The sequence below is a fragment of the Rhinolophus ferrumequinum genome, chromosome 21 (assembly GCF_004115265.2).
Source record: "Rhinolophus ferrumequinum isolate MPI-CBG mRhiFer1 chromosome 21, mRhiFer1_v1.p, whole genome shotgun sequence".
Classification (NCBI taxonomy): Eukaryota; Metazoa; Chordata; class Mammalia; order Chiroptera; family Rhinolophidae; genus Rhinolophus; species Rhinolophus ferrumequinum.
Window position 1 is genome coordinate 28462381 of NC_046304.1, and position 24690 is coordinate 28487070.

The following is a 24690-nucleotide window of genomic DNA, read 5'->3' on the forward strand; positions in this document are numbered from 1 at the left end:
ATATGCTTTAATCATAATGGAATGAATTTAGCATAGTATGTCTTACGACATATCTACTGCATAGAATTTGAAAAACATAAAGTATGCCCCTCCTGGTCATTTTTTCTAAACTTCTCCTCCAGGAAAGAGAATTCCACAAACATTCTGGCATGAGTCACCAGGCCACCTCACCCACAAGAGGTAGGTCATAGGGGATTTTACGGTATTTATTTACTGAAAGCTGCTCTATGGCTCCTCTTGAGAGGCAGCATTTTATAGTAGAAAATGTTTGCCTTCTGGAATCAGATAGCCTGGATGCCAATATCCATTGTATTAGGCAAGTTATTTAGTTTCTCTAAGCTTCAGTTTTCTCATCTGTGACATGAGGTAATTATACCTACCTTAAAGATTTGTGAGAATTAAATGAGATACTATACCTAAATCTTAATTTCCTACCCACCTCATCTTCTGTCTTCCTCCTCATGCAAACAACAATGCAATATGAAAGAGAACAAATGGGGTCAAGGGGCCTGGAGGAATAGAAATAGGGGAACCAGGAATTGTAATCCCAGTCCTAAATTGTGTAAAATACATGACCCTCATCTATAAAATGGGTATGATTTCTGTCTTGTGGGAGTTATAAGGACTAGAAGCGATTATAAAGATTATAAGAGGGAACATATCTGACTTGTCTAGCACACAGTAGGTGTCCCATAAGTGGTAGTTATTACTTTTAGCAGTAGTCTAAGTCATTTATTTACCTTTTTCTCATTTTTGCGGCTCATCCTCTCCCCAGTGCAAACTCCAGCTAACTCCTCCGCAAACGCAATCTTTCTCTTTGCCCCCCACCACGTCTCTTGAACACTTCTCACCTCCTGTACACTGACTTTTCCTGCACTCTGACCAGAGCGGGAGAAACAGAGGTAAAAGAATGGAAGGAAATAAATCTAAATAAACAATTTTGAGAAAAATGTTTAGGTTCCAACATTACTTTTTTGGCTGCGTACGTGTGTGAGAGAAAAACCTTTGTGAAACTGGGATGTCTCCAAATCCTACTAGTAAAGTCCTGATAAGACAGTCTTGCCGCCGGGGCGGAGGGGACTCCTCGGGTCTGGATGAGTTCTCCTAAGGAAGGAATGCGGGGCAGGCGCGTTTGTGCAGAAGCCGGACTGCATTTCGGCTCTGACTCCCCGGATCTGGGGTTCTCCACCCGACACGTCGGTTTTCTCCTCCGCAGGTGGCCCTAAGAACCCCGCGGTGGCTGTGAGAATAACTTGAACCTCCGAAGACTGCTAGTCCGAGACTTGGGACTACAGCCACCACCCGGTCGCCAGAGAAGGAACCCCGCGCGCCGGCTCCGCCCCCTGCCCGTCTCCCCGGGCCCCCACGTGATTTCCTGAAAGGCCGAGAGACCGCCCTCCCGCCGCTCAGTTTCGTTTTCTTGGTGGCTTTGGGCTCTTGTGCTACAGTCGCGGCCGTCGTTTCCGCGCGTCCCGTCCGGTCCTCCAAGGAGCGCTATGGCGGAGCTGTCCCTGGCCGACGAGCTGACGTGCTCCATCTGCTTGGAGCCCTTCAGGGAGCCGGTCACCACTCCTTGCGGCCACAACTTCTGCGGGTCGTGCCTGGACCAGACGTGGGCCGACCATGGCGCGCCGTATAGGTGTCCTCAGTGCCGTGCCGCGTACCAGGTGCGGCCGCAGCTCCGCAAGAACACTGTGCTGTGCACCGTGGTGGATCAGTTCCTGCAGGCCGAACTGGCCCGCGAAGCGATCGCCGACGGCTGGACGCCACCCGCTCGCGCCACCGCCCCCAGCCCCACCGACCAGGTGGCCTGTGACCACTGCCTGAAGGAGGCCGCGGTCAAGACATGCCTTGTGTGCATGGCCTCTTTCTGCCAGGAGCACCTGCGGCCACACCTCGACAGCCCGGCCTTCCGGGACCACCTGCTGCAGCCGCCGGTTCACGACCTGTTACACCGCAAGTGCCCTCAGCACAACCGGCTCCGGGAATTCTTCTGCCCTGAGCACAGCGAGTGCATTTGCCATATCTGCCTGGTGGAGCACAAGACCTGCTCGCCTGTACCCCTGAGTCAGGCCAGCGCTGACCTGGAGGTAGGGGGTGGCGGCGGAGGGCGCAGAGGGGCAGCTTGGGCCTGCTGGGTTGTGCAGAGGACGCCGCCGTGCGCATCTCTGTCTCCCCTGGATCACTTGGATGGGGGTGGGGATGGGGCTGGGCCTTGCTGGGCCTGAGATCCGGGACAGAAGACACAGGTGATGGTGCTTACTTTAAGTCTAGGGCTTGGCCTGATGGTGTTAATAAAGGGTTTAGAATGCCAAATATGAGCCCTGGAGGTTACCTCTGTTCCCTCATTAAATCCTGGCAGCACCAGGAGGTGGGTGTCATTAGTTCCATTTTTCAGTTAGGGAAAGCAGTTCGGGAGAGGTTACTTAGCCTGAGGAACCCAGTAGATGGCCAAGTAGGCATTGGGACCCAGCTGGTTTGACTACACAGTTTGCCGTTTCTCCCCAGGAACCAGCTTCATACCCAAGTCTACAGAGTCCAGAGCATAAGACATTCCTGGAGGATTGAGGTCATGTGAGCAAGAGCAGTTGGTGAGCCAGAGAGTTCTAGTGAGTAGGGAGGATCCCTACGGGTGGGTTGTGTCTCAGGAATTCTTGGATATGACCCACAGGAAGAGCCAGTGCTCTTGCACCATAGTGCCCTCCATCCTGGCTGTGTGACTTTGAGCACAGGATTTGGCCCCTGGGCCTGAGTCCTTGTCAGTAATGTGAGGAGGTGGGACCTGGTGGATTCCTAAAGGGCCTTACAGGTCTGTGGTCATTTTGGAGAATCATAACTTCTCCCGGTGGAGTTAAGGCAGAGGCTTGAAAAGGTATCACCTTTTGTTTTATCAGTCTAAGCTCCAAAGCGCGCCCCGATTTCTTTTGATTCTCACAGCACTGTCAGCTGTCCTCATATTGTCAAAGCAGACCTGAGACCTGGGGGAAGTTTGCCGTGGCATCCAGGACTGGGGTGCAGGCCTTGCTTCCATCCTGCCACAGCCCCTCTCTGGCTGGGCCTGCTTCTCCCAGTCTGAGCTGGGATCCTCTGGACTTCTTCCCTGAGTCTCAGAAGCCCGACCTCCAGGCACTGCCTGAGAATTGCCCATCTGAGGCCCGGCCATCTGGGTCTCCGACTGTCATAGGAAAGAACCTGCCTAGCCTTTGGAGCCAGGAGGCCTTCTTGGCCCCATACCAGCTGTGGTTTAGGGTCAGTCACTGCAGTTCTGAGCCTCAGCTTCCTCATCTGTAAAATGGGATTAGTACAGCTCCCATTTTAGGGACGCTCCGGAGAGAGGAGCTATGTGGGACGTGCTTTGTAGGCTGGCCCCAGTGTCAGGCAGAGTGGCTGGCTGACACAGGCTCCAGGCAGAGCTGGATGTTGAGACCTGGGTTTGAATTCTGGCTCTGCTTCCTAGCTGGGAAATCCAGAAAAGGGGGACAATAATAGTACCTATCTCCGAAGGTGATTGGGAGGATTAAATGAGCAACCTATAAACTGCGTTTTATGGTGAAGGCTCATTGCTGTTACTCCTCCCAGGGGAGAGGGAGACCTTAACTCGCTGGGCAGTGTCAGGCTGCCCAGATCTTTTTTGCCTCAGGGTGCCTGGGCCTGCCCATGAAGACTAGGGCAGCCTGGCTCCTGCTGAAAGGCCTTTCTAAGAAGTTCTTACCGGTGGAGGCAGAAGGCAAGTAGAGGCAGGAGGCCCCTTGTCAGCCTGTCTCAGAGCCACAGTTCTCTCAGCCTCCAGGGCCTGGAGCTGGATTCTACGCCCAGATTGTGTGCTGAACACACTTGGCTTTTTAATCCTTGTAACAGGCCTTTCCCCTCCACCTCCCCTCTTTCGCCATTGTCCTGGCTGCGTCCTTTCACCATGTTCCTTTTCCAGCCCTGCTGCTGCTTACTCCTGGTGGCAGAGCCAGCCCCAGCTGGGCATTGCCCCAGCCTTGGGTGGCTGGCTGGTCTCCATCAATAGTGCCTCCCGTGTGGAGGACCCAAGTCCCCAGTCTGTGAAGGGATCCTCAGAACTTCAAAAAGGTCTCTAACCTTGATTAGGGGATTGTTGTGGCTATCGAAGTCCTTGGGCCACTTTCCTTTTGTCTGGAGTTGCGTGGACCCCCTTCTTCCATCAGGGGACTGTCATACATGTTTGATTAATGGTAAATAAAATCTTTTAAAATACAGAATTTAGGAGTTCACGGTTAAGAGTGGCTCTCGGAGGTGAAACATTTGGCAGCCCCCTGGTGTTCTGAGGTTTCTTCCAGCTCTTGAGATCTGCGAGGCCAGACCTGCCTGGGTCTGGCCTTCAGCCTTTGGTCCAGTTTATATTGGCCTCTATTAGAGGCCACGTCAAAGGGCATTGTCACAGAGGTCGAATCTGAAACATCATTAGTGACTTAGGCTTTCAGGGTCGATTTAGTGTGGCCTTGGACTCTGTTTCTGCCCTTTACATGTGATTGTCAACTGGATTGTTCAAATCTAGGTTCAAGGTCAATTTCAGCCCTGAATATCTCCACTGAAGTGGGAGAGGCAGGAAAGGGGAAGGGAGGGCCAGAGTATGTTGAGCCAGCTAGTTAGGGGAAGTCAATGCTTTTCCTAGAAATGTCCAGTGTGGTCAGTTTCGATGCATGTCTATAATTTTAAACACCAGGATTTTGTAACACCAGTTAATAGCTGCATAACCTGGGTCAAACTAGTTCATTACTCTGTGCTTCAATGTCCTCGTCTATAGAGGGCAGGTAACTCCTACCTCATAGTTTGGTTTTTAGCTTTAAATAAGTTAATACACTTAATGCACTAGAACAACACCTGGCTTGTAGCAAGCACATAATAAATACCAGCTGCTTTTATTACTAGTGGTGGTGGTGTTTATTTTCCTTCTTGTTTCTATGTCCCAACATTTCGCCTGAGCAGGGAGGTAGGGGAATCAGATATTATGAAAATGTATACAAATACTAAGAGGCCTCAGATGATACGATCTTCCTTCATGAGTAATTGACCTTTGTTTCTGATGGTGGCTAGGGGCCTAGCAATTCTGAATCACCTTAATTCAGTTTAAGGTATTGAGCTGACAGCGGGCTGGTCTGCTGTTTCTTCATCCTTAATTCCTAGGGTGTGGCCCTTGCAGGTCCCTACCAAGGGCTTACCAAGTGAGCCTTGGACTCTGATTTTTGTCCCCCTGCCTCGCTGAGGTTGACAGAGGCTCTCTGACAGCTGTCTTCCGGAATTGGCAGATGGCTCTGGGAGAACAAGCCCAGATGTCAGGCTCATCTCTTGGTTTTCTTCTGGATCTTGCCTCTGTAATCCTTCCCTGTTTTGTTAGCTCTCTATTACCTTTTAGCAGATTCTACCCTCACCCCACCTCCTCATATTTTGTCTGCTTTTTTGGTTGTTTGCAGCGGGAGGGTTGGTTTGAGTGACCTCATCTGCCATTACTGAAGCAACTGTCCCAGCTTGTTCTGTCTGTGTGTGAGCTTGGCCACCTAGCTGTCCTCCTTGCCTCAGTTTCATCACCTGTAAAATAGGTCCTGGTGCAGAAGCTCATAATAATACAAGCTGACTTTAGTTTGTCCTCACTAAGATCCAGGCACTGTGCAGAAGACTTCCATTGTTTCAGTTAATCCTCCCACTAGCCCTGTGAGGTGGGAACAGTTGTATCTATTTGGTGGCCAAGGAGACAGAGGAGAGACACTTGGAGAGCTGGGAATTGGGACTGAAACCGTGGTCTGTCTGGCTCCAAATCCTATACTCATAACTTCTTTGCAGTCTCATCCCCCTAAGAGGATGGGGGAGGCAGTAAATATGAGAATGCTTTAAAAAGCTCCAAGCAGTCAAGACCTGGGGTGGTGGAAACACCTGTGTGATAGATTCAGGGGGCGGTCCTTGGTGTTGGGTGCCGGTGGGAGGATGGGCTGAGTGAAGTGTTCTCTAACCCTGGTTTGTTTTCTCCACAGGCCAAGCTAAAGCATAAACTGACCATCATGTACAGTCAGATCAATGGTGCATCGAGAGCACTAGAGGATGTGAGAGCCAGGCAGCAGGATGTACGGGTGAGTGACAGACTCTCCACCACCAGCCCTGGCCCAGGGGCCTGCCTCGGCCTCCAGGCGGGACGGGCTCGGCTCTGACCTCCACAAGGCTCGTGTGCATTCCCAGTGTCAGAATTCAACATCAACCTTGTCAAACATGCAGGAAGCTATGTGTCTAGGAGAGATCCTTCACAAACCCAAACCAAAGACCACCTACAAGGCCAACCTCGGGGGAATCATTAAAAACTAGGATTGAAAAGAAGTAATATAGACAGTGGTTATGATTGAAGTAGGGGAAAAACAGGAAGCAAAAGTGTATGCCTACTGAGTTGCGTCTGTTCATAAAAAGGAAGTGTATTTGTTTTCGAGGGCTACACGAACAAATTGCTACAGACTTGGCTTACAACAGTATAAATGTGTTCTCTCATAGTTCTGGAGGCTGGAAGTCCCAAATCAATGTGTTAACAGGGCCATACTCCTTCCAAAAGCTCTAGGGAAGAATCCTTCCTTTCTTCTTCCAGTTTCTGGTGGCTCGGGCATTCCAGGCTTGTGGCTGCATCTGTCCAATCTTTGCCTCTGTCTTTACATAGCCTCCTCCTCCCTCTGTGTCTTCTCTTCTGTCTCTGACAGGGACATGTCATTGGATTTCAGGCCCACCTGAGTAATCCAGGATGATCTCATCTCAAGAATCTTAACATTAAGTACATCTGTAAAAACTTTTTCTAAGTAAGGTCACATTTACAGAGCTATGTGGACATATCTTTGTGGAGGCTCCTATTCAACCCATTACAGGAATTCTAGGAAAACAAAGACTGGAAGGAAGTATATTAAAAAGATAGTAGTGCATGTTGGAGTGGTAGAATTAGGGATGGTTTTTTCCTCTAGTTTTTATAATTTTTATAAGGCTGCATTGCTTTTATGTTGAAAGAGGATTTGATTTTTAATACCCTGTCCTGGAGCCGCAGCATCCAGTTTTGTTGTGGCAGCTGTGGCTTAATAAGAAGAAATCTGGGTTAGAATACCAGCTGTGTTACATACTAGCTTTGGTCATGTTGGTAGATCTCTTCCCGTCCGCCCAATGGAATCACAACTTATTTTTGAAGGTGACTGAAGCTTAAATGACAGGATGCACACGAAAATACCTATATCGGTTGGGGGCCAGGCTAAACTGCTGAAACAAAGAAATGCCCAAAATTCAGAGGCTAAAATAAGGTAGAAGTTTATTTTGTTCGCTGTGATAGTTCAAGGCCGGACATGAACAACCCAGACTAGTGGGATGGCTCTGCTCCACGCGATCATTCAGGGAATCGGCAACCTTTTCTTCTTACTGCCTCCCTATTCCATAGGGTGTTTCCTCATCTCTTTGGTCGAAGCTACGGCACCATTACATCTTGGTTGCAGCCTGCAAGAAATGAGACAAGGAAGAAGAGTATTGCATGTATTAGTCTTGCTCATGCTGCATGAGGAACAGCTTAGTCACTTGATCAAGCCTAACTGCAGGGGAGGCTGGGAAACGTAGTCTGTGGCTGGGCAGCCATGTTGCCCATCTGAGACTTTAGGGGTATTCTCTTACTTAGAGGAAAAGGAGGAGAATGAACACTGGGGGACTTTGGTAGGCACATTGGAGGCCGCAGAGTAAAGGGTTGGGTAAAGAAATAGCTGAATTTCAGTCTCCCTGTATACTGCCCCTCTCATGTTTGTTTTTGTTTGTCATGTTTGATTCTGATCTAGAGTAGTGCTGTCCAATAGTACTATAACATGAGCCTTATCTGTAACTTTAAATAAATCTGAATAACACGTGAAATTAATTTCAGTAACACATTTTACGTTAGTACATCCAAAAATTATCATTTCAACATAATAAAAAAAAGTATTAATGAGATATTTTATAGTGCTTTTTTTGTACTAAGTTTTTGAAAGCCAATGTGTATTTTATACTTAGAACACATCTTTTTTTTTTTTTTAGAGCCTTTAAAAATTTTTTTTTTTTTTTAATTTATTGGGGGATATTGGGGAACAGTGTGTTTCTCCAGGGCCCATCAGCTCCAAGTCGTTGTCCTTCAATCTAGTTGTGGAGGGCACAGCTCAGCTCCAAGTCCAGTCACCATTTTTTCAATCTTTAGTTGCAGGGGGCACAGCCCACCATCCCCTGCGGAAATTGAACCGGCAACCTTGTTGAGATCTTGTGCTCTAACCAACTTAGCCATCCGGCCACCTCTCCGGCCGCTCAGCGGCTGCTCGTTGTCTTCTGTCTAGTTGTGGAGGGCGCAGCTCACTGGCCCATATGGGAATCGAACCAGCAACCCTGTTGTTCAGAGCTCACGCTCTAACCAACTGAGCCATCTGGCCACCTCACACTTAGAGCACATCTTAATTTGGACTAGCCACATTTCAAGTGCTCTGTAGCCACATGGCTACAGCAAGTGGCTATGGTATTGAACAGTGCAGTATGATATTCTCTAGAAATTTTCTAGAGCAGCTTTATATCCTTTCTTTTAAAAGAAAATTACCCATGAACTGCTTCCCAGCTTAAAGAAAATATCACCAATGCCCTGAAGCCCCGACTCTGCTTCTCCCTTTTTATATCCCCCTTCCTCTCTTCCAGAAGTAACTGCTATCCTGAATTTATTCATTCACTTCTTTGGATTTCTTTATACTTCTGTTATGTATGCATGCATCCCTTTAGCAATAAATACTACCGTTCTGTTTCTTTCTCAGCTTTATATAAAGAGTATCAGTACCGTGTGTCTTCTATACGTTGTTTTTCCCTCATGGAAATTTATCCATCCATTGCCCCATTTCATTATTTTTCATTACTGTTTAATATTCCACCCTATGAATGATACGTAGTCTATGTAGTCAGTCTCCTGTTTCCAGGGTTTTGCTAATTCAAACAATGCCACTTATAAATGTTCTTGTGTGCGTCTCTGGGGCAGGTGTCTGAGAATTTTTCTCGAGTATATCCCTTGGATTGCGTTGTCGGGTCATAGGGTATGAGCACCTTTAAATTCACTAGATATTGCCAAATTGCTCTCCAAAGCGATGGTGCACCTTTGTACTCCCACAAAGTGCAGGTAAGCATTCCTGGTGTTCCACCTCCCACCAGCGCTTGGTACCGCAGGCTTAGCCTTTGGCCAGTCTGATGCCCTCTTGTCTTGACCTTCCTAGGAGGCTGCACAAAGTAAGATGGAGCAGCTCAGACAAGAATACTTGGAAATGAAGTCTCTCATTGAAGCTTCTGAGGCCAGCTGCACACGAAAGATAAAGGAAGAGGAGAAGAGGGTCAGCAGCAAGTTTGACAGCATTTACCAGATCCTCCTGAAGAAGAAGAGTGAGATCCAGACGGTGAAGGAGGATATTGAACTTGCCCTGACTAAAGGGGATGAGTTTGAGTTTCTGGAGGTGAGTCGTGATGAGGACATTGTTGAACACTCTTCCTGTCGAGCATTGTGGTGTTGGTTTAGGGTCAATTGGGCCGCAAGGAGTGGGGGCTGTGAGAGGTCGTTGGAAGCACCCCTGAGACACACTGTGTTTTCTCTGCTGCGTGACAACTTACCACAAATGCAGTGGCTTAGCACATACATTTCCTGTCTCACACTTTCTGTAGCTCAGGAGTCTGGGCATGGCTTGGGGGCTTGTCTTCTGAGGGTCTCACAGGCTGCAGTCTTGAGTGTTGGTGGGGCTGCATTCCTTTTGGAGCTTAGGGTTGTTTTCCAAGGTCACATGGTTGTTGGCAAAATCCAGTCCCTTATAGTGCAGGACTAAGGTCTCCGCTTTCTTGCTGGCTGTGCACTCTCAGTTCCTAGAGGCTGCCGCAGGTCTTGCTATGTGGCCTTCTCCCGACTTGGCAGCTTACTTCTTCAAAGCAGCAGGGGAACTTCCCCCTCCAGGAAGGCCCAGCCCCTCTTTTAAGGGCTTTTACCTAATTGAGTCTGGCCCATGCAGAAGACTCATTTTTTTGATGAACTCAAAAATCAACAGATTTGGGATGTTAATCTGCAAAATTTCTTCAGCTTTGCTGTGTAACATAACCTAATCACCGGAGTGACATCTTATTACATTCACCATCCTGCTTATTCTCAAGGGGAGGGGATTATATAGGATGTGTACCCCGGGTGGGGGAACTTGGGGGTCATCTTAGAATGTTGCCGACTGCATATGCCTCCACCCTCTTCCCCCATCCCTCCTCCACACAACCCCTGGGAGTGTCTTTCCAAAGTACAGACCCCCTTACCCTTTCTGATTTCACGTTCCTTAGCATGACCTACAAGGCCCTTGATGACCCGGCCCTGCCTTTGCCAGCAGCCTCATCTCTTGCCACCCACGCCCAGCCCCTGCTCCGTGCTCTGACCACAGCAGAGCACTCACCGTTTCCCCAGACATAGCAGGCATTGGATGGGAATGCCGTGGCTGACCTTCTCTCCCTAGTGAATCCTGTCCTTTTCCCAGGGTCACTCCAGTTTCCCCCTGTCTTCCCTGGGTCGCATTATTCTGCTTTCACTGATGGTCCAGAGTATGTTATACCACCCCTGCTACAACACTCAATGACGTAGTTTTCGGTGTGCTTGTTTTCATGTCTTTTTAGGCTGTTAGCTCCTTCCGGGTGTGTCTCATCCTTTATTACCCTCTTCCTCCGGGCACGTCCAGCGCCTAGCAGAGTGCCTGGCATGCAGTGTGTGTGCCGGTGAGCCCCACTGATCGGGTGACGTGCTACGACCCCTCAAAGGCCCCGATTCCTTGGTCAGGTCCTGGGGAGGGTACAGGAGTGGCTGGGAACCTTCTGTCCCTGCATGGACTTCTGTCCATCCTAGGCTGGCTGGCATTAAGTTTCATCTCACGTGCTCATTCCTGTGTGTGGGAGTAATTGCCTCGAGCTCTCTGAGAAGGATTCTGAGTCCACGTCTGAGCCTCTTGATACTGTGTGACCTTTTTTTGTCTCAAAGTTTGGGACCTTCTCTAAGACCTTTCCTTTTTGTCGGCTGTACTCTGGCTGAATCCTGCACCCTGGAGACCTCCCTGTCCATATTCAGAACATGTGTTCAGAGCTGGTTCTCGAGGGTTGGAGATGGTCCTGAGTTTCCTATACTTCTCCATCCATGGGGGTCGCGAGACCTGCGTCCCAACTTTGTCCCTGCCACTAATTGGCAGAGTTCCAGGCAGGGCACTTGTCATTTCTAGACTCCAGTTTCTCCATCTGTCAGGTAAGCAACCTCTGCGGGCCCTTTCAGCGCCAGATCACGGTCTTAAAGTGGCAGTTTAACACCTGGGGACCTGTGGCTCGTAATTTGAGAAGACTGGTTGAATTTCACAGGGAAGCTCCTCCCAGGGTTCTTGAGGCCTGAGCTCGGACCTTGGCTTCCTGGAGCTGCCTGCACTAACCTCCTGGCTTGTTCCAGAAAGCGGCAAAACTGCAAGGAATCTCAACAAAGCCAGTCTATGTCCCCAAGGTGGAGCTGAATCAGGAGCTGATAAAGAGTGTCTACCAGAGCACCACAGATGTCAAAAATGAGCTGAAGCGGTGCCTCAGGCAGCTCCAGGATAAGAAGCTGGAAGATTCCACTGTCTCAGGTAACCATTAGCAACTCCTGACGCTCCCCCACCGCGATCCCTGAATCAGGATGGTCCCCTCAGCAGTTTAGGGTGTCAGACAGGGCCTTGATCTGGAGCGTTGGGGCTTGAATTTCAGGGGTCTTGAAACAACTGTCGCCCTTTGAGGAGGTACAGGGGGTGGGGTGGGGTGTGTCTTTACTTCCTCCTGAGATGGTAGCTGTCCTTCCTAAAACATTTTTGGGGGCTTGATGTTATGATGGGAGTTTCTGGACGGGCCTTTTTTGTCTGAGACGTTGAGGCTGGCTCAGGTGGGTTTTCAGTAGACTCTGGGTTGTCAGTGTATTTGGTGGAGGAATGGCAAGTTTTGGGGTCAGAGAAACCTGGAATTCCTTCTTCCTACTCCCTTTGCCTTCCCCCCATATCCAATCCATCACCAGACTTTGCGTCTCGAATGTCTCCTGACTCAGTCCACTTGTTCCACTACCAGCCACCACCTGCCTCATCGCTGTTGCCATCAGCCGTGGTAGCTTCCTCAATAGTCCCTCTGCGTCCACTCCTGCTGCAGTCAGAGCTTTTCAGGATGCACATCCATCTGCTGGACCCTTTTCCTCCTCATCCCCTTCAGGGGATTTCCATTGCTTTCAGATGATAGACTAGACTCTTGACTCTGGCCTCCAAGCCCCTGCCTGGTCAGGCCCTGTCTCTCCAGCCCCAAAGCGCCCCTCGCGTGTTCCTGTCACTGTGTTCAGTTCTTCAGATACACTAAGCTTCTTGCCCCTGGGCCTTTGTATATGCTCTTCCCACTGCCTGGAAGGATCACATGCCACCATCTTCCCCAGTTAACTCCTCTCACTATTTGCAGATCAGTCGAGACATGACATTTCTCAGCACCCCTCCCAGCCACCACTCCCTGTCCTCGGACTAGATCCCGGGGTCCTTATCATCCCTTGGGGCCCTTTGCACATCTGTCTGCCTTGCTATTCCCATCTGTCTCCCCACCAGATTGTGATTTGCCCTCAGAGGAGGGCAGGGCTAGGTCAGGTTTCCACCCACTACTCTCCCCAGTGCCCAGCACAGAGCCTGGCTTACAGCGAAGTTTGTAATTCAGGGGACTGGTCTTGAGTTTCAGCTTGGCAAGCCACGAGTCCTTGCAGAAGGCCCTCTGCAATAGGTGTGGCTTGGCGTCATGGTGGAGGGTAGAGCCGTTGATGAATTAGACATGCAGACTTGTTTTCCTGCTACCTCAGTGATCTCTGGTCTGGGGGAGGAGGCGTGAGAGAAAACCCACAGGGAAGGAACGACCACTACACGTAAGACATCTTTATCTCATCAGTATGAGAAAGGGCCTCATGTGTTTGTGCATGAAGAAACTGAAGCTCAGAGAGGGTTTAGAGGTCCTGGTGCTGCTGAGTGCCAGTGGAGAAAAGACTCAACCCCAGCCACATTTGAAGCCAGAGAAACGGGAGGACACCCCAAACTGGTCCTTCTGTTACCTGGTTTCTAGCTCTTGCAAATGATGGGAGGGGGAAGGTCCATGAAATGACTGTTTTTAGAAACCCACTACCCGCCTGTCTGTGGCAAAGCTAGCTCCTGGGGTTTGTTTGGAGGAGCCACGTAAACTAACCCCTTCTTCTTTGGCACAGGGGGCCCTACAGAGCATGACACGGCACCCACATACAAACCCCCACGCCCTGTGAAGAAGGTCACGAGTAAGTATCCCCAATGTTACTGTGGCGGCAGCATGGCTGTGGCTGGCCAGGGCTCTTACAGGTGTCACTGCTCCTTCCAGATGGGCACAGCCCATCCCAAGTTACCTCGGGACCCCGAGCGCATCTGGAGTCAAGTGTGGCTCCGACCCCTCTGAGTGGAAGTTGAGGGAGCTGTGGCAGGAGCTCCGCTGGGGCGCCTGCGAGGACTGGCCCATCAGCAGTAGATATTCAAGCTGCCTAGAACAGCAAGCTTACCAAAGCTGGTTTGTCTTGAGCAATATTTACGACTGCCACATTCTGGCACTTGGGCAGAACACCCTGGAGGAGACTCGCGGGAGTCTCAGAGGAGCAGAGGCTAAACTTCGCTGGTAGTTCAGAGCTGTTCAGTCTGAGTTGTCGTGTGCCTCGACTATCATAGCGATTCTCAACCTTTTTTTTTTCATTATTGCCCTCCTCTCCCTTTGCCTCAGCCATTTAAGAAATTTTGTTTTTCTGATCGTCTCTGCCTATGAAATTTTAATATTACACGTATCTGGTATATATGTTTATATGCTGTGCTTTCAGACATAAAAAGAGTAAGATTTTTTTCACTGTTCCCCCTTCCCCCAAGAATCAGTTTTTGGTCCCTTGGGGCTACTCTCATTGAGATGGCACATTCCATTGAGGGCTGGGGAGAAAAATGGTCCTCGGTTTCCTCATCTGTCAAATTTGGACCATAATGATATCAAGCTCACAGGATTATTATGAGTGAGGTTCACATGGGACACGGATTGGCAAAGCTTCCTCCCCCTTCTTCTGCCGCCCCCCTCCCCCACTCCGGTTCAAGCCGTTGTTTCTCAGTCTAGTTGTGTAGGACACAGCTCCCTGGCCCATGCTGGTATTATGAGCCTTGCGCTCTCCCTGGCTGAGGCAGTCGGTTACCAGTCGTCGGTGGGCGACTCACAGCAGCTCACGGCAGCTCTCGCCAGCTGCCGGCCACTCATGCTGGCTGCTGGCCACTCATGGCAGCACACGGTAGCCCACAGCAGCACTCAGCAGCCTGCAGCAGCACCTACAGCTCACTGGCCCATGTGGAAATCGAACCAGCGACCTTGGCGTTAGGAGCATGGCACTCCAACCTCCTGAGCCACTGGGTCAGCCCAGCAAAGCTTTTTAAAGGCTATAAATATGCCCCTGAACTGTTGGCTATATTGCCTCTCTGAAGTCAATATTAACTGTAGAGTGCTAGCCACACCACTGGGTTGTTGGGGGTAAGTGAACTTTGGGTTTCTTGGTTGGTTGTTTGTCCATTTTTGTGTTTAGATTGTTTTTGGCAGACAAATGTTTGGTATCAGTTCCTGAATGGAGTAGTCAGGGGTTGGGATGCTCGGTCTAGGTGGAGGAGGGAGCCCTCCACTACGCCGGAAAATGTGGAAGGGCACTTTGTGTGAAAAGGCAAGTGAAGGAGTAGGTGAAAAAGTAGTATAAACCCGTATCCCTCTCAAGTCGTTCTCCTGTAGGTTTCCTTATCGCTGCCCCAGATCACAAGCTCCTCTCTTAGCAAGATGTGGATGCCGGCCATGAGACTGGGATGGGGAAATAGGAAAGGAGGGGTGGGTTAGTCACAGTGTAGTTGCAGCTCCTAAGAATTCTGACCTAAGCCGGCATCACAGCCTGTGTTCCTCCCAAGATGCTCATCCAATTGGACGAGGCGGTAAAAGAGTGGAAAGTGAGGGAACGGGGCGGAGAGTGAAAACAAGTCTCGAACATAACTCTGAAGTGGGAGGAAGAGGGGACTACGGGGCCATGTGGACCTGAAGGAGGCCTGGCGTGGGGCCCAAGAATTTGCATTTCCTCCCTAGTCCCAGGTAATGCTGCTGCTTTGAGAACCACTGTTTTAGCTAATTCTGTTCCCATAGGCATACACTCCAAATAGTTCTTAGACTATTGCGATACTTGGCCAGCACATCTTTTTTTTTTTTTTTTTGCTGGCTCTATTTTTTTGCCTTTTTTTTTTTTAATGGAGATGCAGTTTATCTCCAGTAAAATGCACAGATCTTAAATGTAGTTAGATCAAATTTGACAAATGCATACATTTGTGTTACCATTACCCAAATCAGATTAAAAAGAATTTTCATTACCCCAGAAAATTCTATCATGCTCCGTTTTAGTCAGATCTTCCCTGATGCAGATTTCTGTCACCATAGAATTATTTGCCTGTTGACCCTTTTATAAGTTAAAACATCCTAGCGTTGTCGGGGTCACATTCATGCAAATAAATGTTATTAATGGTCTTTGAAAGTCATTCTCTTGTGCTTTAAAATATCTTAATACTGAAAATTTTCTTTTTCAGAAGAAGAAAAGAAACCCAAGAAATCTCGTAAGTTATACATTTCTGCTCTGTTTGTTTCTTGAGACTGCCTGAGTGCTGAACTAAATGCTGGCCATGAAAGCGGACCTGTCTTGTCAGGTTCTGTGATGGAGCCTCAGTTCTAGCTAGGATTATGTTCTGTAACAGCAGGCAGGCGTGAGGTGGGAGGTGAGGACAGGTGTACGTGAATAAGATGAGCGTAGCCCTGTCTGGACTCACCTGTGTTGCCCTGGCTGTCCAGGTGCGTGTTTGTAGAAGTGGCTCTTGAAAATCAGCTTGGAAGGGAGTAGAGGCATCAGGTCGCTCTGTGTCATGTCCCCAACTCATGCTTCTCCTCCCTCATTCCCAGCCGCTGCTGCTGCCTCACCCAGCAAGACTCCCACCTTTGGAGCCCCGGAACAGATGGCGGATTTAAAACAACCTGGCTCGGAGAGTGAGTTATGGTGGTGGGCACGGGGCAGTGGGGTGTCCAGTCTGAGTTTGTTGTGAAAATGGCTCTCTGTTTCCTCTCCCAGCGTCAGCCAAAGCCACCACCTTGCAGCCGAACTCGGCGTCTCTCAAGGCCAAGGTGCTGGAGATCTTCTTAGCCAAGTCCAGGCCCGAGCTCCTGGATTGTGAGTAGCACCTGCAGCTGGTGGCTGTGCCCAAGACATCCCACTGCCAGCACTCCCGCTCTCGGTTTTCTGTCAACTCCCCTGCCGTTCCACAACCCTCCCACTTGCCATAACTTCAGTCTTTTCCCTGTCCCACCCAACCTCTGCTGCTTTACAGAGAAGAGAGGTGCTCCAGAAGGGGACTCTCTCATCCTCTCAGTCCTCTCACTTTAATCTACACCCTCACTCTTCCTTCTCTGTCTTCTTCCCCAAGGCCACTTCCTCGGCCAGACTCTGGATCCCACACCTCCGACTCTCTGGGATTTTGCATTCTCGGTTAGGCTTTAATTATGGATGGATGAATCGATGGGTGGATATATGGATGGATGGATGGCTGGATGGATGTGTAGATGGCTGGGTGGCTATATGGGTGGATGGATGGATACATGGGTAAATGGATGGATGGACGGATGGATGGACGGATGGACGGGTAGATGTGTAGATGGGTGGGTGGGTGGATGGATGGATGGATGGATGTGTAGATGGGTGGGTGGCTATATGGGTGGATGGATGGATACATGGGTAAATGGATGGATGGATGGACGGATGTGTAGATGGGTGGGTGGGTATATGGGTGGGTGGATGGATGGATGGATGGAGGGAGGGAGAGCGGGATAAAACTTAATACTCCCAGTTGAGGAAAGGTTTAAACGTGAGAGCACCGTGGGCTCCTTGTAATTGGTTGCGTGGGGGATGTTCTTTCAGATGCCGTTAAAGTCATCCTAGACTACAATACTGCCCACAACAAGGTGGCGCTGTCGGAGAACTACACCGTAGCTTCTGTGGCTGAGACACACCAGAATTACCGGCCACATCCCCAGAGGTTCACATACTGTTCTCAGGTGCTAGGCCTGCACTGCTACAAGAAAGGGATCCACTACTGGGAGGTGGAGCTGCAGAAGAACAACTTCTGTGGGATGGGCGTCTGCTATGGCAGCATGGATCGCCAGGGTCCCGAGAGCCGGCTGGGCCGCAACAGCGCCTCCTGGTGTGTGGAATGGTTCAACAACAAGATCTCCGCCTGGCACAACAATGTGGAGAAAACCCTGCCCTCCACCAAGGCCACGCGGGTTGGGGTGCTTCTCAATTGCGACCACGGCTTTGTCATCTTCTTAGCTGTCACCGGTGACAAGGTCCACCTGATGTATAAGTTCAAGGAGGACTTTACCGAAGCTCTGTACCCAGCCTTCTGGATGTTCTCCGCAGGTGCCACGCTCTCTATCTGCTCCTCCAAGTAGGCAGGCCCCAGGCTGGCTGCCTGTGGAGTGCCCAAGGCTGTAGTGAACATGCTGCCGGGGGACCTCTCTCAGAGAACTTCCCTGAGAATCCTCAGGGGTGACAGGATGGGAGGAGAGTTGGCGGAAGGTGAGAGGGTAGGGAAATGGGACAAGGGGGGGATTTGCCCAGGGAAAGGGGTTAGGGGGTGGTTGCGTTGTGGACAATGAAGTGTTTTTGCCTCCTGTTGCCCATCAGGGCAGAATAATCCCCTCCCCGTGTTCTGGTAGATTCCTAGGCAGCTGGGTGGCTGGACAGGGCTTTGGGAGTGAAGTCATTAATGCCCCTTTCCTCCTGGAGAAAATCTCTAACCAATGTAGGTTTTTTCTTAGGCCACTTGGTGTATGCCCCCTTGCGCTCCGGAATAATCTTCAGATGTTGGTGTTTTGATTACTCTCTATAGAGTTAGTCAACTCTACAAATTAAAAAAAAAGTCTAAGTTGTCGAATTACTCTCCCTCCCCCACAGTCCCCACATGTGGGGGTTGGGGTGAGTGCTCAGTTCCTGGTTATTTTCTGTGCTTGAGGGAAACCCCCCACAGCGGGTCGCCACCAAGACCAAAATTTCCCGAAGTAGTGTGTCCTCTTCCCCCACTGGAAACTAGCCCTGCCTCCCTTCCTGTCCTACACACCTCATTACCCAATCGAGAATTTTAAAATGTTTAATCCAACAGGAACATTTTCCGTCTAAGGTGTCAAACCATAATACGCATCAGCGTATGGTAAGTTTGTAATTCAAGGTCAAGGTGCCCCAGGTGCCATGTGGATGGAAACCTCTCTGACTCCCATTATGAAAGGCACGTCAGCAGAGATGCTTTGGCTGTAGTCATGGCGCCTTGCTGGAGGCCTTCTTTCCATATCCTAGGCTTTGGGGCAAGGAACTCCACTGGGCAAGAGGGACCCTGACCTGAACTGACAGAGGTGTGGTGGGTTTGCTCTTGTCAGAGTGTCTTGCCTTCTTGGTAACTCTCCTCAGTGATAGCTGCCCCTCCCCAGGATTGTGGGATAGCGGCCTGGCTGGTGTAGATACCATTGTGGCCAGCACAGTCTAGCAGATAGCTAAGCTCCAAAGCCTGCTACGGTATCATGGGACAGGCCATGTATGGCTGCCTTAGGGCCCATACTAGGTCACCCTCTGGGGTGACTACGTACTGCCAAAGGGGACCTTCGCAGATCCCATGGGAAACAGCAGCCTTCCTGTTCATCCCAGCCATAGGCTGCAGACTCAGTGCTGGCCCTCCACTGCGTCAGAGGCCTGTCACTGGCTCTGGCCTCTTCTGCTATCTTCCTTGTTTGAGCCAATTCCAGATGAGGGAATTGACCAGGCTAGGGGTCAGGCAGACTTTCAGGACCAGCGAGGGAACAAGCTACAGGGTTCTGGCACAAGGGGCTATTTTTACTGCAGTGTTGCTGTGCAGTGAAAATAACCTCAGCCCACTCGGGCAGGAGTGAGTGGACTGTTAGAATTTCCTGAGCTCCTTATATCCTGATGTTGTCAGGACGTAAGTGGAAGAGTAGAAGAAATTTCTAAAAGGGGAAGAAATTTCACCTCTTATGGTAAAATGAGTCCTGCTCTGGGATTGCTCAGCACAGAAACTCAGGCCAGGCTCCTTGTGGTATGGAAAAGGTCACCATTGGGGAAGTGAGGACCCCAGACCTGTTCATATGGGTATTTGAGAATTTAACGCAGCTCTGGCCTTGTGCTAAAATTCCAGGACACTCTTAGTCAGGCCCACAGCACTCGGTACTCCTGGCAGAAGTGTTGATCTGTGTCATCTCCCGACAGGGACTTTCACTTCCTTGGAAGAGAGATCATCTTTAAAGGGAAGCCGTCCCTGCAAGAGTTGAAATGTGGTTTTTAAATGTTTTCTTCCTTTGCTACGGGGAAGAATAGTTCTTTGGTGATTCTTCTCTGCCTTTGGAGATGTCCAAAAGCATCAATGCCAAAAGCATTGACCTTCTGAAACAAGCCTCGTCTGAAGCCCAGTCATACTTGGGAAACAGCTGGGCTTAGAGGAGAATGCCAAAGATGAACCCAGGGGTCCTACGGGGGCTCTCTTCTGCAGAAATGAGGGCAACAGAGAGGGCTCTTCCCTGGCGATCCAACAGCTCAGCATAGGGAAGCCTGAGTCCCTCTGTTTTATAAGAGAGGCAAGTAGGTAACCCAAGCTCTGTGCAAGGTGTTTTGGAGATGTAAATCGAGGAGCATGCCCTTGCTCTCTCCAGCCTTACATTCTCTCACCTTGTAGGGCCGCTCCCTAGCCCTAGAGTACTAGAGTTGGAGGAACCTTTGCATTCATCTGACTTCTCAATTTGCCGAGTAAGTCAAATGGGGAGGTACGGATGACTCTGCTCACCGCTCTTGGCAACCGATCGTGGAGGAGATGTCTCTGGGATTCCTCCTACATGCCCCCTGGTGCCTTGGGCAAGTGTCAGACATTCCCAGCAACACAAACAAAAATACTGTCTCAGACCCAGGGATCAGGGACTGTCTTAGTCACTCTGGCATGAGAAGCCAAAGGTCAGGGTCAAGTTTTTGTATTCAAGCCTGGTTGGCTGGTTTCCCCTGTGTTAATAACTCAGAGTGGATTTGCGATTTATAACTAGTACTGGTATGTTATCTCGTATCCTGCCCCCGCCCACTGATTTTTAATTACTTAGGAGTATTTGAGCTGTTATTTCTTAGCTGCTTCTTTAGAGTTGATTCTTCAGGAGATAATCAGCTGTAGACATGGATCTTTTGAAACCTAGGAGAAATACAAGGACCAGAGTTGGCCAACATGCCTTAGAAGCTTAGAATGTAGTAAAGCAGTTTTTGGTATTCTTTCTTGCATCACAGGGTGTGTAGACAATGTTACCTGTCATGCTGGGGTCATCAAATGAACTGCCCACGCGCCTCTGGTTACCCAGGCCCCACCCAGCTGCCCCCAGGGCTTGAGATTTCAGCAGGCCTATAGCATATTGGAGGCTGGCCGAGGGTAAGAATTCTTTATCAAGAATTCTCAAGCTGATAGGGTGTTCTTCTGGGCTTTGCTTCAGGATAATCCGAGGATGGATATAGGAAGAAGCGGTGGGGGTATAAGTGAAAGGATGAGCCACAAGCAGAAAATGAGCGAAACAGTAATGCAATATGAGGGTTCATTGTAATATTCTTTAATACTGTTGTATATTTTGAAATTTTCCATAATAAAAGTTTAAAAAAATAAAACAATACACAGCCCAGGCCAGTGATGGGTTCTGTTCGGCGGATTTTATCTTTGTTTGCAGAGGGGCAGGAGTTGCTGGAGGTGTGGGTTTGAGGTCGTTGTATAAGGTTGTCCCCCCTTATCTGTGGGGGGATATGTTCCAAGACCCCTAGAGGATGCCTGAAACCAAGGATAGTACCAAACCCTATAGGTACTATGTGTTTTCCTATACATGCATACTAATGATAAAGTTTAATTTATAAAATTAGGCACAGTAAGAGGTTAACAATAACTAGTAATAAAATAGAAGCTATACAATTTACTACAGTAAGAGTTACGTGCATGTGGTTTCTCTCAAAATGTCTAATAACTGGTCTGATGACTGAGAGGGCTACTAAGTGACTAACAGGTGGGTAGCATGTGCTCGTACAGCATGGATACGCTGGACAAAGGGCTGATTCACCTTCCCAGGTGGGATCGAGGGGGACAATGCGAGATTTCCTCATTATTGCGAACCACGTGCAATTTAAAACTTACGACTTGTTTATTTCTGGAATTTTTCACAATATTTTCGGACCATGGTTGACCAGGGGTAACTGAAACTGCAGAAAGTGAAACCATGGATAAGGGGAGACTACTGTCATAAGGAATTTGGCCCTTGTCCCTGGTCCCTGGTGGGGAGATTCTAAATCCTTGGAATTTCCCCTCAAGAGGAGTGTCTTTGTTATTCCTGAGCCCTTTGGATCACACCTGAGTTTATGCTAGAAGTTGAGATGACCCAGGATGGGGGCTGGTCGCCAGCAAGACCAACCATAAGATTAGAGGGTTGGGACTTGGAGCCAGCCTGACCCCCACGGGGAGAGGGGCTGCAGATGGAGTTGAAAACAGGTGGCCAATGATTCAGTCAGTTATGCCTTTGTAATGAAATCCCACTAAAAACTCTGGACACTGAAGCTCTGCTGAACGCAGTAATGTGCCGGAGCGGGATGCACCCTGATTCCACAGGGAGGGGGTACAGAAGCTCTGCACTTGGGTCCTTCATAGACTTCACTCTATGCGTCTCTTCATTTGGCTGGTCTTGATTTGTATCCTTTACAAGAAAACTGTATTCAAAGTATAGTGCTTTTCTGAGCTCTGAGTTCTAGTGAATTATTGACCTTGAAGAAGGTCATGTGCTATAGACTGGATGTGTGTGTAGCCCCAAAATTCATATGTTGAAACCTAACCCTCAATGTGGTGGTATTGGAGGTGATTAGATCATGAGGATGGAGCCTCATGAGTGAGGTTAGTGTTCTCATGAAAGACCCCACAGAATTCTCTCACCCTTTCTGCCATGACAGCAGGAAGACAGCTGTCTGTGAACCAGCAAGCAGTTCTTACCAGACACTGAATCTCTCAGCACCTGGATCTTGGACTTCCAGCCTCCCAAATTGTGAAAAAATAAATGTTTGTTGTTTAAGCTACCCAGTTTATGGTGTGTTTGTTATAGCAGCCCAGACTAAGACATCATGGGAAACTTCTGGATTTGTAGCCATTCAGTCAGAAGTGTGGGTGGCCTGGGGACCGCTGAAGTGTGGCTGGTGTCTGGTGAGGGCAGTCTTGGGATTGTGCCCTTCAGTCTGTGGAGCCTGACTGACTCCAGGTGGTTAGCTCCAGAATTGCATCCCAGTATATGTAGGGAAGATGCTGGGGAAAATTTGCCTTTATTGGCTGATACTAACTTTTGTCTGTTGGCTTTTATCTGTTACTGCATGTGAGGTGGTGGTTAGCTTAGGGTTAAAAGAATTCTTTTTCCCCTCCCCTCTCCCTCTCCCCTCTCCACTTGTTCCCCCCTCCACCCTGTCCCTTTTCTCTCCCCCTTTGGTCTCATTCTTACTGAGCAGGGGAGATATGAGGTGAGGTTGCTTTTCTGTCTTTTATGTCTGTGCTGTGATTAGGGGTTGAGAGAATTTCTCCCTCATCTTGTTCCCAGCAGGAGAGAGATAGGGTGATCTTGCTTTCTGTCTGTTGCGCCCGCATCAGCAGATGAAGAAGTAGCCAAGTTATATCAGGGTGACGTGCCAGGCCTTGTTGCTTATCCGGATGAATTGGCCCTTCGGCCAGATGGACAGCATTCATATCAGTAACTGCCGGACCCTCCTGGAACTGGCCATTCCTGAAGGGGGAGGCAGGAACAAGGAGCTTGGCTCTAAGGTACATCTGAGAAAATATATAAGACAGACCTCTGTTGGCAGTGTAGTTTTCGTCATTTCGTCATTTGTCATTGGTAATTTTTCATCATTCTAACGTTTGAAGACTTCCAGCAACATGCAGCTTACAACACCAGATGTCCTGGCTTCCAGCCGCGAACCTGGTGAGGTCTGGCTGGTTCTCGACCTCTCCAGTGTTGTTCCCCACGGTTAGCCTTCTTGAGAACTTGTTAGCATTTTAGAAGCTTGTATGCAGCTTGCAGCTTGCAGCATTAGAAGACACCCTAACTTCCAGCAACAACAACCACAACAGCAACTGCGACAGTAGCAACATTCTTGAGAACTTGTTAGCATCTTAAAAACTTAGGTGCAGCTTGCAGCTTCCAGCATCAGAAGACACCTTGATTTTCAGCAACAATGCCAACAGCAGCAGCATTCTTGGGAACTAGCAAGCAGCGGTGTGGGAGACGCCTGAGTTTCTCTCACCTACAGACCTGGCAAGGTTTTGATTTATGACTTTTCCAGTGCTGTTCTCACCCGGTTTGGTGAGCTTTTGGCATCTACTGTAATAGTTACTATTCTATAAAGCTTATTACTGCTTTTGGATACTCCTTACTGATGTTATTTGTGTATTTAGCCAAGTGATTTTTGATCAATAGCAAACATGTTGGTATCTCTTAAACTTACATGTACGTGTACTCCTTTGACATGACATTGTGATCAATGTATATAGTTTAATGTTAACCACCTTTACTTTCTGTCATTAGCATATTTGATTAATTGCCTTTGCCTTTTGCTATTGCATATTGCTGAATAAAGTGATTAGATATTACTAAATAAATCAATTAGCCCCTCTCTAGCGTGCGTTCCCCCTGCTTTCCCCTCCCTCATCATTACAATATACCAGAGGTGTCAGAATAGAGGTGGTGGGAATTGCCAACTTTAAATAAGCCCTTCTTGACCAACCTGTCAGAATACAACACACTGTTGTTCTTAAAAGGAGCTTCCCAAATTTCTTCTCTCTAGTGTCAAGTCTCCAGGGTTTAAAAAAGCAGGTCTTTGCCTTATGAAAATAGTTTATTTCAGAAAAGCACATACAAGGTTTGCAGCTCCCTTACACCAGTGATGCCGACCCCACTAAACAAAAGCTAATCTATATTAGAAGCGGTAACTTCTCACTCAGCCTCAACAACCAGTTCTTCCAGGTAGGTCTTAACGGAGGCCAGTCCCTCTTGTGGGGTTAGGAGCCCCGTGAACAGATGACCAGGATTCAGAATGCTCTTCTGTCTGATGGCTGAGTGCTCATGGCCAGGATCCAGTCCTTGCTGGCTGGATTGGCCCACTTGGGGACTGGACCTCAGTGTTCCAGAATGCTTGATGGCTGGAAACAGGGACAAAGGCTTATTCTAAAATCACCTGAAATACGTGTAAGACAGCTAAGATTACAATCACAGAATTTTTCTTTGGGCAGATACTGTCCTTGTCTTGGGCCAGAGAACCTGGATGAACTCTGATCATTGATGGAATCATCCAAATGTAAACACTTCAGACTAGGAATGCTAAGTGTTTATCAAATGTGTGGGCAGGGAGTTTTTCATAGGATTCTTTTATTTATGTTTTAATGTCTATAGGATCAGTGATGTCCCTTCTTGCATTTCTGATATTAGTCATTTGTGTCCTCTTTTTTGTTAGCTCAGCTAGAGGCTTATTGA

At 48.9% G+C, this 24690-nt stretch overlaps 1 protein-coding gene across 1 annotated transcript; it reads left to right on the plus strand.

Moving 5' to 3' along the window:
• The first annotated feature begins 1406 nt into the window (after positions 1-1406).
• Positions 1407-22585, plus strand: TRIM25 (tripartite motif containing 25). The gene is made up of 9 exons (XM_033089687.1): positions 1407-2090; positions 5994-6089; positions 9237-9470; positions 11465-11636; positions 13262-13327; positions 15660-15686; positions 16027-16110; positions 16193-16291; positions 17036-22585. Exons 1-9 carry the CDS (start codon positions 1497-1499, stop codon positions 17566-17568), a joined length of 1905 nt encoding a protein of 634 aa, XP_032945578.1. The 5' UTR covers positions 1407-1496; the 3' UTR covers positions 17569-22585.
• The last annotated feature ends 2105 nt before the right edge of the window (positions 22586-24690 follow it).